Source organism: Danio rerio, chromosome 11 (genome assembly GCF_052040795.2).
Source record: "Danio rerio strain M-AB ecotype USA chromosome 11, GRCz13ab, whole genome shotgun sequence".
NCBI lineage: Eukaryota > Metazoa > Chordata > Actinopteri > Cypriniformes > Danionidae > Danio > Danio rerio.
This window is the reverse complement of record NC_141031.1, coordinates 45,932,501-45,947,417: the sequence shown is the minus strand read 5'-3', so window position 1 is coordinate 45,947,417 and position 14,917 is coordinate 45,932,501. Positions and strand designations below refer to the sequence as shown.

General features: G+C 32.6%; 1 protein-coding gene and 1 long non-coding RNA gene across 2 annotated transcripts in view; one reads left to right on the top strand and one right to left on the bottom strand.

The window, feature by feature from the left end:
• Positions 1-11,700, top strand: part of eml6 (EMAP like 6) — a 93,684-nt gene extending 81,984 nt beyond the window's left edge. Inside the window, exons 38-44 of the mRNA XM_087274087.1 lie at positions 984-1,172; positions 3,089-3,261; positions 4,101-4,263; positions 5,835-5,938; positions 6,717-6,870; positions 10,300-10,400; positions 10,708-11,700. Coding sequence (XP_087130213.1) covers positions 984-1,172; positions 3,089-3,261; positions 4,101-4,263; positions 5,835-5,938; positions 6,717-6,870; positions 10,300-10,400; positions 10,708-10,732 — 909 coding nt within the window. The 3' untranslated portion in view covers positions 10,733-11,700. The remainder of the gene's footprint in view (positions 1-983; positions 1,173-3,088; positions 3,262-4,100; positions 4,264-5,834; positions 5,939-6,716; positions 6,871-10,299; positions 10,401-10,707) is intronic.
• The window catches only part of LOC147834925 (uncharacterized), a 7,619-nt gene continuing 3,462 nt past the window's right edge, over positions 10,761-14,917 (bottom strand). The window contains exons 2-3 of the long non-coding RNA XR_015503066.1: positions 14,045-14,917; positions 10,761-13,191 (exon numbers count right to left, since the gene is read on the bottom strand). The exon at positions 14,045-14,917 is cut by the window's right edge and continues 537 nt beyond it. This is a non-coding gene — a long non-coding RNA (uncharacterized LOC147834925). The remainder of the gene's footprint in view (positions 13,192-14,044) is intronic.

The following is a 14,917-nucleotide window of genomic DNA, read 5'->3' as shown; positions in this document are numbered from 1 at the left end:
GGTGGCCTAGTGGTTAGCACTGTTGCCTAACAGCAAGAACGTCACTGGTTCTAGTCCTTAGAAAGCCAGCCGACGATTCTGTGCAGAGCTTACAGGTTCTCCCTGTGCTCACGTGGGTTTCCCCCAGGTTCCTCCCTCCGTCCTAAAACATGCAACTTAAGTTAATTGACTAATCCAAATCAGCACCATAGACATGCTCCTAGTAAGTAGTTGTCTCTTAAGAGTTATCACTATCTCTTAATTAGCTACTACAGTAGGGGAGTTCTCCAGATCTACCTGAGCTCAAACTCCCTTCTGGTCTTGCAATCGGGAGGAAGCCCTGGGCTCGAGGATCTTATAAGCTCAGGACTCTCTCTCTAGGAACAGTATGCGTAACAAGCTTTATAATCAATCATCAGCTAAGTGTGAACTCTTGAAACTTACATTCAACTCCTCAATCCCTTAGGTTGTCAAATAAAATTCGTCAATAGCATTTATTGTTATTCCTCTACATGTGTGGACATACAGTGGAACAATATGATGTGTCTCGCATGATCACGGTGCTAACTAAATAAACATAATCATTAATATAAACACAACATTGGACGTAAGAGCTATTTTAAACCTATACATGACATATCGGAGCAGTAATCTAACTATGCTGACTATATTAATATACTATGAATAGTTAACTATACACATACATAACCTAAGAAAGGCTGTACTAGTACTTTTACATAAGACAGAACAGTATTGTGCAAGATATTGTGCAAAAGAGGTATTAAAGGTTGAAGAAAACAAGTAGTGCAACATGACTGTGTGGTAAATTCACAGGTAAACATTCCTTGCAAGATGGAGTTTAAGTAAATTGTCGGGTGCATTGGCAAAATCATGCAGAAAAAGGAGTGATCATATTTTATTGAAGCTATCAGCCTCCGAATCCAAGTATATGTTAAAGAAAAGTGTGAGTTCAGTAATGAGATGCTCTTTTGTTGGATATATAGGGGAAGATCCTGGTGGGGACGAAGGATGGAGAGATCATGGAGGTGGGAGAGAAGAACGCAGCCTCAAACACCATCATAAACGGACACACGCAGGGACGGATCTGGGGTCTGGCCACACATCCCTCCAAAGACGTCTTCATCTCAGCCAGCGATGATGGAACCATCCGCTTCTGGGACCTCGCAGATAAGGTGATGAACTGATTTATAATGTTACACATGGTTTGATTTAAGGAGATGCACTTCTTTTCAATTATATATTCGATAAAGAATCCTTTAAATAAAATGAAATAAACAGTTTTTCTGACATACTTAAAGTGAATAAAAAACTTTGTGATTTTGTTACAGTTTAAGATTCTGAAGCTTTTATTAAAGTATTTATCAGAAGAATCCTTAGTCTTCAGAAAAGTTCAGATGATGTTTTCTTTAACTGAACTATCTGAGCCTTGAATATGATCAGAAAGGCTAAACTAGAGTTTAGGAGCCATATATGAGAAGGCTCGACCTCCTTTAGTGGACTTTGCTATTTTAGGTACTACCAGAAGCCTTGAGTTTTAAAATCTTTAAGAGCGGGTTGGATTGTAGCGAGACAGAAGGTTGGTTAGATAAACAGGAGCTAGATCATTTAAAAGTTTATAGGTAAGAAGCAATATTTAAAATTCAATATGAAACTTAACAGGCAGCCAGTGTAAGGAGGATAAAATTGGGGTGATATGATCATATTTTCTAGACCTGGTAAGAACTCTGGCAGCTGCATTTTGTACTAGTTGAAGTTTATTAATAGACGATGCTGAGCAACACAGCGAACAGAGCATTACAGTAATCCCGCCATGTATATATATTCAACAAAGAATCATGTAAATAAAATGAAACAAACTATTTTTGATATATTAAAAGTGAGTAAAAAATATTACAGAGTAAAGAAATATGCAAAAGATTGTTATAAAAAAAACAATGTATCAAACTTCATGAGTTTGTTAAAATATTATTAAAGTATTTATCAGAGGAATCCATAGTCTTTAGAAAAGTTCAGATGATATTTCCTTTTACTGAACTGTCTGAGCCTCTGACATTTTCAGGAAGACTAATCCAGAGTTTAGGAGCCATATATGAGAAGACTTGACCTCCTTTAGTGGACTTTGCTATTCTGGGTATTACAAGAAGCCCTGAGTTTTCAGATCTTAAAGAGCCGGTGGGATTCAACAAAGAATCCTGTAAATAAAATGAAACAGTTTTTTTTTAAAGCTAAAGTAAATAAATCATTACTTAGTAAAGAAATAATGTAAAAGAATGTTACGAAAGAAAATGTGTGTCAAGCTACCTGAGTTTGTTACAGTATTATTAAAATATTTATCAGAGGAGTCCATAGTCTTCAGATGATATTTCCTTTTACTGAACTGTCTGAGCCTGTGACATTTTCAGAAAGACCAATCCAGAGTTTAGGAGCCATATATGAGAACACTCAACCTCCTTTAGTGGACTTTGCTATTCTGGGTACAACCAGAAGCCCTGAATTTTGAGATCTTAACGAGCGAGTTAAGTTGTAGCAAGACAAAAGATTGGTCAGATAAACAGGAGCTAGATGAATTAAAGCTTTATGGGTAAGACGCAATACTTTATGATCAATACAGAACTTAACAGGCAGCCAGTGTAAGGGGGATAATAACTCTGGCAGCTGCATTTAGCAGTAACTGAAGTTTATTAATAGAGGATACTGGGCAACCAGTGAACAGAGCGATACAGTAATCTAATCTAGAGGTCATAAAAGCATGAGCTAGCTTCTCTGCATCTGCGATAGATAGCGTGCTTCTTAGTTTAGCAATGTTTCTCAGATGAAAGAAGGCTGTTTCTGTGACATGGGAGATATTGAGTAAAAATATAATTTTCCAGGAAGATAAATTATAAATGTACCACTATATATAAGCACTTTATTCAGACAAAATTAAAAGGGATTTTCTCAAAATTAAAGTTTTTTTGCACCCTCAGATTTCAGATTATTAAATAGTTGTATCTCTGCCAAATATTGTTCTAATGAGCCATACATCAATACAAAGTTTTGTGGTCAGGGGTCACATATTAATGTCCTGTGCATTATTTTTGTCTTCCAGAAACTTTTGAATAAAGTGAGTCTGGGTCACCCGGCGAAGTGCACGGCGTACAGCCCGAATGGAGAAATGGTGTCTATTGGGATGGAGAATGGAGAGTTCATCGTGCTGCTGGTCAATTCACTGACTGTATGGGGCAAGAAGAGAGACCGCAGTGTGGCCATCCAGGACATACGGTCAGAAAACACACCGACATACACATGCACAAAAGAAAACCAGAAATCATAACTGAGTCAACGTTAAACACAACAGTCTTGAATTTTGGAAAATAATTGATCAGTTATGAGTCATTAGCTTTCTTCCCATCCAAAGATGTGAATTAGATTCATGTACAAAACTGAATATTGATAAACTGGAGCAAATAATGCTAAGAGAAATGCAGTTGCGTTCATTGGGATTTGCCACTGTGTTGTTTTTTCTTCTCTAATAAATGAGTCGCGCCTCAGAAGACAAAGATGAAACACAATGAATGTGGTGAATGCTGTGGCTTTTGGAGGCGTGAGACGCTCCTTGGGAGCACAGACAGAATGATTATTTCCTGTAAAATTTCAGCACAGATGCTTTGTTTACAGCACTAACCAATGAAACAGTCGTTCCTGTAAGCGCCACCTGCTTTAAAAAGACTGAATTTACATTTTTATTCACCCCCTCTACTGTTTTTGTGTTCTAAAGGTGTTTTTATGTAGCGTAATTTCACAAAGCTGAAATCAAATCATTCTGTTTTTGCGTTATATGCTAAAACTATACAATCTGAAGGACTTTAGTAAACAAATTAAAAGTAATTTAAAATGAAATGAAAAGAATTGGAAATCAAATTGGAAAATCTGTGATGAAAAAATAATTTGGTCGTCAACATTGAAGCATTTCAAAATAAAAGCTTGTTTTTTTTATCAAAATAAAAGTTCTGTAGTTTAACTTTGAAACACATCGCAGAATATGATTGTAAAAAATCTGCAGTTGAAATCAGTGATGAAAAAACTAGACTGTATGATGATGACTGTAGTTCTGCACACAGGTTCAGTTCTGATAACCGTCTGCTGGCCGTCGGCTCGGTGGAGTCTGCTGTGGATTTCTACGATCTCACTCTCGGCCCGTCGCTCAACCGCATCGGATACTGTAAAGATATTCCTGGGTTCGTCATCCAGCTGGACTTCTCTGCCGACAGCAAATACATCGAGGTGCAAATTCTTTTGCTCTCTATTTTAGCACTAAAAGGAAACGTTATAGGACTTTGACAAAAGGTTTCCATTTTAAATGTTGACTACCACATACCACATGTTTATCTCAAGCCCAACATTTAATTACTATCATGTACTGTATTAAATGAAATTATTTAATTAAAACATTCAAGCATATTTCCAGCACTTATTGACCATGTTAACTCTTTAATATTAGCCCTCGTTATTAATCATGTTGACCCTTTATTATTAGCTCTTGTTATTAACCCTTTATTATTAGCCCTCGTTATTGACCATGTTATCCCTTTATTATTAGCCCTCGTTATTGACTATGTTATCCCTTTATTATTAGCCCTCATTATTGACCATTTTACCCCTTTATTAGCCCTCATTATTGACCATGTTAACCCTTTATTAGCCTTCATTATTGACCATGTTATCCCTTTATTATTAGCCCTCATTATTGACCATGTTAACCCTTTATTAGCCCTCATTATTGACCATGTTAACCCTTTATTAGCCCTCATTATTGACCATGTTATCCCTTTATTATTAGCCCTCATTATTGACCATGTTAACCCTTTATTAGCCCTCATTATTGACCATGTTAACCCTTTATTATTAGCCCTCGTTATTGACCATGTTATCCCTTTATTATTAGCCCTCATTATTGACCATGTTAACCCTTTATTAGCCCTCATTATTGACCATGTTAACCCTTTATTATTAGCCCTCATTATTGACCATGTTAACCCGTTATTATTAGCCCTCGTTATTGACCATGTTATCCCTTTATTATTAGCCCTCATTATTGACCATGTTAACCCTTTATTATTAGCCCTCATTATTGACCATGTTAACCCTTTATTAGCCCTCATTATTGACCATGTTAACCCTTTATTATTAGCCCTCATTATTGACCATGTTAACCCTTTATTAGCCCTCATTATTGACCATGTTAACCCTTTATTAGCCCTCATTATTGACCATATTAACCCTAGCTCTTGTTAATAACCCTTTATTATTAGCGCTCATTATTAACCATGTTATCCCTTTATTATTAGCCCTCGTATTGACCATGTTAACCCTTTATTATTAGCCCTCATTATTGACCATGTTAACCCTTTATTATTAGCCCTCATTATTGACCATGTTAACCCTTTATTATTAGCCCTCATTATTGACCATGTTAACCCTTTATTATTAGCCCTTGTTATTGACCATGTTAACCCATTATTATTAGCTCTTATTAATAACCCTTTATTATTAGCGCTCATTATTGACCATGTTATCCCTTAATTATTTGCCCTTGTTATTGACCATGTTAACTCTTTATTATTAGCGCTCATTATTAACCATGTTAACATTTTATTATTAGCTCTCGTTATTGACTATGTTATCCTTTTATTATTACCTCTTGTTTTTGACCATGTTAACCCTTTATTATTAGTCCTCATTATTAGCCGTGTTAACCCTTTATTAGCTCTCGTTATTAATAATGTAAAGCCTTTTTTTATTAGCTCTCAATAATTCAGCTCCTACACAAACTGTGTGTTTGTGTGTGTGTTCAGGTCTCCACGGGCTCATATAAGCGTCAGATTCATGAGGTTCCCAGTGGTAAACTGGTCTCAGATCAGGCTCTGATGGACAGGATCACATGGGCGTCGTGGACCAGGTAAGCAGTCAGATCTCCAGCACTAACAGCAGTGCTTCAGTATTTCTATCCAAAGTTTCGCCTTTGCTTTACTCACAAATATTTCATGCAATATTCCAGTTTTGTGCATAAATCTGTGTTTCCATCCAATGACAAGCTAAAGAGAATAAAATCAGCACTTCCTGATAAACTGGAGCATATAATCGTCAGAGAAATGCAGTTGAGTGTGTTGAGATTTGCCACTGTGGTGTTTTTCTTCCCTAATAAATGAGTTTCATCTCAGAAGACGAATCACAATGAATGCGGTGGCTTTTGGAGGCATGAGACACACTTTGTGAGCACAGACAGATGTTCAAGACGGTTCTAGAGGGAATAATAATAGAAGAAGAGGATACTGAAGCACTGTGACCACTTCATTAATGTTGGTTAATGGAAATAAAGTGATTCATTTTTAGTTCTTATTGACTCGTGGTGCATTAACTAATGTTAACAAGCATGAATTTGGATTTTAATAACACATTAGTAAATGTTAAACTATGGTAAATTATTGTACTATGTTACTTGTAAAGTTAACGCTGTACAAGGTGTGTTCATTATTACTTCATGTTAGTAAATACATTACAATAAGGTTTCATTAGTTGATGATATTTAAAGTGTGGCCATATTATTGTGCACATTTTCAAAATGTATGTACATCTTGGCATTACGTATTTTTATGCAATATTTCAATTAAAGGCATTAAGATATGTGGATGGAGGCATAGCTAGTGTTCAGTGGTAAAGCTGTCTGTGCTCTGCAGTGTTCTGGGGGACGAGGTGTTGGGAATCTGGCCTCGTAACGCAGAGAAAGCAGATGTCAACTGTGCCTGTGTGTCTCACGCTGGCATCAACGTCGTCACAGGAGATGATTTTGGGCTTGTGAAACTCTTCGACTTTCCCTGCTCAGAGAAATTTGTAAGTCCAATTTATTCATATTTACCCCTTATCATTAATCCTTATTAATATTGTACAATCCTTGTTATATTTTAATTAACCATGATTTAATATTAGCTCTTAATATTAATCGTCTCGACCCTTTTATTAGCACTTGTAAGTGACCACATATTATTGTAAGCACTTTTTATTATCTATTATACACCATATTAACCCTTTATTTTAATATACCCTTTATTATTGTTGTCCATCATGTTAAACCTTTATTATTCGTCCTTGTTAATATCTATGTTAACCTTTATTATTAATCACATTACCCATTTAATATTAGCATTTGTTATTAAACATGTTAACTTTCAATACTAACAGTTGTTATTAACCATGTAAGCCCTTTATTATCAGCCATTAGACAACATTGTAAACCCTTTATTGGTGTCACTTGTTATTAATCATGTTATTATTAGCCCTTGTTATAAATTAACAATGTTAAGCTCTTTTTTGAACATCATGTTACATCTTTATTATTAGATCTCAATATTAGTCATGTTAAAATGGTTAACAACAAGTGCTAACAATAAAGGGTTTACATGGTTAATAGCAAGGGCTAATAGTAAAAGGCTAATATGGCTAATAAAAAAGGCTTATAATGAAGGATTATTATGGTTAATAACAAGAGCTAAAAGGCGGTTCAATCCGCTGTGGTGACCCCAGATTCATAAAGGGACAAAGCCGAAAAGAAAATGAATGAATGAACAAGAGCTAATAATAAATACATGGTTAATAACAAGGGCTAACAATAAAGGGTTAACGTGGTAAATAATGAGGGCTAAAATTCAAGGGTTAACATAGTTAATAACAAGTGCAAATAATAAAAGGGATAACATGGTTAATAGTGAGGGCTAATAATGGGTAATAACAAGTGCTAATATTAAAAGGCTAACAGTTAATAAGTGTTAATATTAAAGGGTTAACATTGTTAATAACAAGTGCTAATAATAAAGGGATAACATGGTTAAAATCAAGAGCTAATTGTAAAAGGGTTAACATAGTTAATAACAAGAGCTAATTATAAAGGGTTAACGTGGTTAATAACAAGAGCTAATAATAAAGGGTTAACGTGGTTAATAACAAGAGCTAATAATAAAGGGTTAACGTGGTTAATAACAAGATCTAATAATAAAAGCGTTAACGTGGTTAATAACAAGAGCTAATAATAAAAGTGTTAACGTGGTTAATAACAAGAGCTAATAAAGGGTTAACATGGTTAATAAGAGCTGCTAATAAAGGGTTAACATGGTTAATAATAAGAGCTAATAACAATAAAGGGTTAACATGGTTAATGACAAGAGCTAATAATAAAGAGTTAATAACAAGAGCTAATAAAGGGTTAATAACAAGTGCTAATAATAAAGGGTTAATAACAAGAGCTAATAAAGGGTTAATAAGAGTTAATATTAAAGGGTTAATAACTATAGCTAATAATAAAAGGGTAATAGCAAGAGCTAATAATAAAGGGTTAATAACAAGAGCTAATAATAAAGGGTTAATAACAAGAGCTAATATTAAAGGGTTAATAACAAGAGCTAATAATAAAGGGTTAATAACAAGAGCCAATAATAAAGGTTTAATAACGAGAGTTAATAATAAAGGGTTAATAACAATTTTCCCCTATTGTTAACCATCTTAACCCTTTATTATTTGCTCTTGTTATTAACCCTTTATTATTTGCTCTTGTTATTAACCTTGTATTAACTATTGTTATTAACCCCTTATTATTAGCCATTTATTATTAGCTTTTGTTTTTAACCCTTTATTAGCTTTTGTTATTAACCCTTTATAATTCATTGCTCTTGCTATTAACCCTTTATCATTAGCTTTTATTAACACTTTATTATCAGCTCTTGTTAACCCTTTATCATTAGCTTTTATTAACCCTTTATTATTAGCTCTTTTTATTAACCCTTTATTATTGGCTCCTGTTATTAACCCTTTATTATTAGCTCTTGTTAACCCATTATTAGCTCTTGCTATTAACCACGTTAACCCTTTATATTCACTCTTGTTATTAACCCTTTAATATTAGCTCTTTTTTATTAACCCTTTATTATTACCTTTTATTAACCCTTTAATAGCTCTTGTTATTAACCCTTAATTATTAGCTCTTGTTATTAACCCTTTGTTGTTAGCTCTTGTTATGAACCCTTTATAATTAGCTCTTGTTATTAACCCTTTATTATTAGCTCTTGTTATTAACCCTTTGTTGTTAGCTCTTGTTATGAACCCTTTATAATTAGCTCTTGTTATTAACCCTTTATTATTAGCTCTTGTTATTAACCCTTTATTATTAGCTATTATTATTAACCCTTTATTATTAGCTCTTGTTGTTAACCCTTTATTATTAGCTCTTGTTATTAACCCCTTTAATGTTAGTTCTTGTTTTTAAGCCTTTTTTAAGCTTTTGTTATTAACCCTTTATTATTTGCTCTTGTTATTAACCCTTTAGTATTAGCTCTTGTTAACCCTTTATTATTAGCTTTTGTTTTTAACCCTTTATTAGCTTTTGTTTTTAACCCTTTATTAGCTCTTGTTATTAACCTTTTATCATTAGCTTTTATTAACCCTTTATTATTAGCTCTTATTAACCCTTTATTATTGGCTCTTGTTATTAACCCTTTATTATTAGCTCTTGTTAACCCTTTATTAGTTCTTGTTATTAACCACGTTAACCCTTTATTAATAGCTCTTGTTATTAACCCTTTTATATTAGCTCTTTGTTATTAACCCTTTATTATTAGCTCTTATTAACCCTTTATTATTGACTCTTGTTATTAACCCTTTATTAGTTCTTGTTATTAACCACGTTAACCCTTTATTAATAGCTCTTGTTATTAACCCTTTTATATTAGCTCTTTGTTATTAACCCTTTATTACCACTTGTTATTAACCCTTTATATTCACTCTTGTTATTAACCCTTTATTATTAGCTCTTGTTATTAACCCTTTATTTTTACCTCTTGGTATTAACCATGTTAACCCTTTATTATTACCACTTGTTATTAACCTCTTATTATTAGCTCTTGTTGTTAACCTTTTATTTTTACCTCGTTATTAACCATGTTAACCCTTTATATTCGCTCTTGTTATTAACCCTTTACTATTAGCTCTTGTTATTAAACATGTTAACCCTTTATTATTAGCTCTTGTTATTAACCATGTTAACCCTTTACTATTAGCTCTTGTTATTAAGCATGTTAACCCTTTATTATTACCACTTGTTATTAACCCTTTATTTTTACCTCTTGTTATTAACCATGTTAACCCTTTATTATTAGCTCTTGTTATTAACCCTTTATATTCACTTGTTAATAACCCTATATTATTGGCTCTTATTATTTAGAATTTTAACCCTTTATTATTAACTTTGTAACATATAAACACATTTGTTCACAGGCCAAACACAAACGTTACTTCGGTCATTCTGCTCATGTGACCAACATCCGCTTCTCTTATGACGACAAGTATGTGATCAGTGTAGGAGGCAACGACTGTAGGTAAGCAGACAGCCACATCTTCTATTTTTTCGTATCCATGAAGAAAATGACTCATATATCACACAGAATGAAGTATTTAAGAAATGTAAAAATGCAGATTGTACAGAGAGTTGGGTTTAAGGGTAAGCAGTGTTTAATTAAATTACCAATGCAAATGTTTTACTCTGTGGCTTCTGGTAAACTAGAATCCTGACTTCACAATGTAGATGTTGTCTATTGCAAATGTTCAGATTTCAATATTGATGCTAAATCTATATATTGTGCAGCCCTAGTTCAAAGTCAGTAACACATCTCCTCTGTCTCTCAGTGTGTTTGTGTGGAGGTGTGTGTGATGGATTCGTTCTCTGCACCGCTGGTTGTTTCCGGACAGGTTTCCTCTCCGTTCCTCCAGCGTCTGGATGCTGCACTTCTGTTATGCTGCGTTTTTCCTCTCCAAAACCTGATGGATCCGGGACGAGCACTGAGTTGGACAAGGAAACTATTTATTTTTTACCTTTCTGTGAAGTGCAATGTTTACGCTCATGTACTTTTTACAACAACAACAAAAAATCTACTCTCATAAATCATGCCAATATTTCAGAAATCAATGTATTCAGTTTGTTTTGGTTCTGATTCTGAAGTGCCTTGGAGACACATTTTGCTGATCTTTTATCCCCGAACTGTTCATTACGATGCATTTATGGTGCTAAATGGATTCATAGTCCACTTAGAGCTTTTTTTAACTAATTATTTTACAAACTCATGCATTATGCAATTTCTTTCTTTCAATGTCTTTACTCCATTTTGTACATAAATATCCGCTCACTAAACGCTCTTCCTGTTTAAAAGAAAAAGAAATAAAAAAATCCAAATACATGGGACTCAGGAGAATTTAAGTACTGTAATGTGTAGATGTTATATTTGACCTGTGCTATTTTTGTTAAGATATTTATTTTTTAAATGTACGTGTTTACGTATGAAGTATGCAAATTAGTCTCGGAACTGTGGGCGTCCATGATGAAAAACTGCAAAAAACTCGCCGTCCAAATATTAAAGTTGTATGAAACGTGCGTAGTGTTCGTGTGTGTAGATTGCGATGCACCGTTTGTAGCCAATGACGTGACAGCAGCTGTTTATTGTGCAGATATGGAGATCTACCTGTCATTTGTATGTTCTTGTTTTTGTAAATCGTCTGATCAGAGGTCAGTCTAATGGAAAGATATATTATAATGATAATAATAATGCATGAATACAAGTCTGTGTGATTGTTGATCATGAATGAATACTGTTCTTTTATAATTAAAGAGAATCATGTGTGAAATGGAGCGTTGTTCCGTCTTTCGCCAGATGATGGCAGTGTTGGTGAGCTGTGTTTCTCTCTGTTCATCATCTTGACTAAATGAATGTTTTAAACACAGTTGTGAGATTTCCTCCTCAATTTAAACAAGGGGTTAAACGTGTTCAGAAGAAGCAAAGAAATAAATCATCCGTTTTATTAACAATAGTTAATAAACAAGTTCAATGATCATGTCAAAATGGATCTGTTTGATAGACTAACTGCTCAAGTAGAGGAAAAAATCTTGCAGATGTGTTTAATTCTAGATTACTTCACTATTAACCATGAAACCTGGTTATTAACCCATTATTATAAGCTTCATATATAAATTATTATTAACCATTAAAGTAGGGGTGTCAGACTCTGTACAGCTTAGATCCAATCCAGCTCCAACATACTTGGAGTGTTTAATTAGGGTTGGAACTAAACTGTGCAGAGCTGCGGCTCTCCAGGAACTGAGCTTGACACCTGTAAACTGAAGGAACACAAATGTCTTCATGTAAGACAATTTTAATCTTATAATGATTGTTGGCAGAAAGTCAATAGTTTTGACTCGTGTATTTTTGGCTTTTCCTAAATACTTTAGTAGCAAAATGGTATCAGGTCAGGCATTTGAATAAATTGTTGTAAATATTTTTGGTGCATCAATGAGCACATCAGACAAGCGAACACGGTGAAGAATAGTGCTTAATTATGTCAGGTAAATGAACAAACGAATCAATGAATGAATGAATGAATGAATGAAAAAGCAAATGAATGAACAAACGAATGGATAAATGAATGACTCGACGAACAAATGAAAGATAGAACGAATTAATAGATGAATGGATGAATGAACAAATGAATGACTAAATGAATAAATAGATGAAATGATTGAACTAATGCATGGATGAGTGAAAGAACAAATGAATGAATGAACAATAAATGAGCGAATGGATGAATGAATGAATCAACGAACACATGAAAGATTGAACGAATGAACATGAAATAATGACCAAACCAATTACTGAAAGAACGAATGAATCAACAAATGATTGAACGAATGACGATAAGGATGAATGAATGAACAAATTAATAAATGAACGAATAGATAAACAAATAAATGAGCGAACGAATAAATAAATGAATTAATTAATGAATGAATTAACAAATGACTGAACGAATGAATGGATGAATTAATGAATGCAAGAATGGCCAAATTATTAAATTAATGAAAGAATACATTAATGAATGAATGAATCAATGAGCAAATGAAAGATTGAACGAATGAACATGAAATAATGACCAAACCAATTAATGAAAGAACGAATGAATCAACAAATGATTGATCGAATGACTGGATGGATTAATGAATGAATGAATGAACAAATTAATAAATGAACGAATAGATAAATGAATGAATAGATGAACAAATAAATGAGCGAACGAATGAATAAATGAACAAATGAATGAATTAATTAATGAATTAACAAATGACTTAACGAATGAAGGGATGAATGCAAGAATGGCCAAATTATTAAATTAATGAAAGAACAAATGAATGAATGAATGAATGAACGAACCAATGAATGAATGAATGAAAAAGCAAATAAATGAACAAACGAATGGATAAATGAATGACTCGACGAACAAATGAAAGATAGAACGAATTAATAGATGAATGGATGAATGAACAAATGAATGACTAAATGAATAAATAGATGAAATGATTGAACTAATAAATGGATGAGTGAAAGAACAAATGAATGAATAAACAATAAATGAGCGAATGGATGAATGAATGAATCAACGAACAAATGAAAGATTGAACGAATGAACATGAAATAATGACCAAACCAATTACTGAAAGAACGAATGAATCAACAAATGATTGAACTAATGACTGGATGGATGAATGAATGAACAAATAAATAAATGAACGAATAGATAAATGAATAAATAGATAAACAAATAAATGAGCGAACGAATGAATAAATGAACAAATGAATTAATTAATGAATGAATTAACAAATGACTGAATGAATGAATGGATGAATTAATGAATGCAAGAATGGCCAAATTATTAAATTAATGAAAGAATGAATGAATCAATGATCAAAAGAAAGATTGAACGAATGAACATGAAATAATGACCAAACCAATTAATGAAAGAACGAATGAATCAACAAATGATTGAACGAATGACTGGATGGATTAATAAATGAATGAATGAATGAACAAATTAATAAATGAATGAATAGATAAATGAATCAATAGATGAACAAATAAATGAGCAAACGAATGAATAAATGAACAAATGAATGAATTAATTAATGAATTAACAAATGACTGAACGAATGAAGGGATGAATGCAAGAATGGCCAAATTATTAAATTAATGAAAGAACAAATTAATGAATGAATGAATCAACGATCAAATGAAAGATTGACTGAATAGATGAAATAATGAATGAATGAAAGAACTAATGAATACATGGATGAATTAATGAATGAACAAATTATTGAATCAACAAATGATTGAACGAATGAATGGATAAATGAATGAAACTAAGATCGAATGAATGAACAAATGAATGAATTAATGAATCAACAATCGATTAAACAAATGAATAGATGAAATAATGATTGAAACAAAGAACGAATGAATTAATGAACAAATGAATAAATTAATTAATGAACGAATTAATAAATGAACCAAAAAACGAATGAATGAATAAATGAACAAAGAACAAATAAATGTATGAATGAACAAACAAATGTATAAACGAATTAATGTTTGAAGAAATGAATGAATGAACAAATGAATTAAATGAATAAATGGGCAAACGAATGAATCAATAAATGATTGAACGAATGAATGGATGAATTAATGAATGAAACAAAGAATGAATGAATGAACAAATAAATGAATTAATGAATGTAGGAATTAATGAATGAAACAAAGAATGAACGAATTAATAAATTAACAACAGAAAGAACAAATAAACGACTTAATGAACAATTGAATGAATGAATACATGTACAAATTAATCAAAGAACGAATGATTGAATAGACGAATTAATGGATGAAAAAAAGAACAAATAAATGAATGAATGAACAAACCAACTAATTATTTAAATAATGAATGAATGAATGAATCAAGTGAATAAATGGACGAATTAATGAATGAACGAATGAAAGAATCAACGAATGAATGGATGAA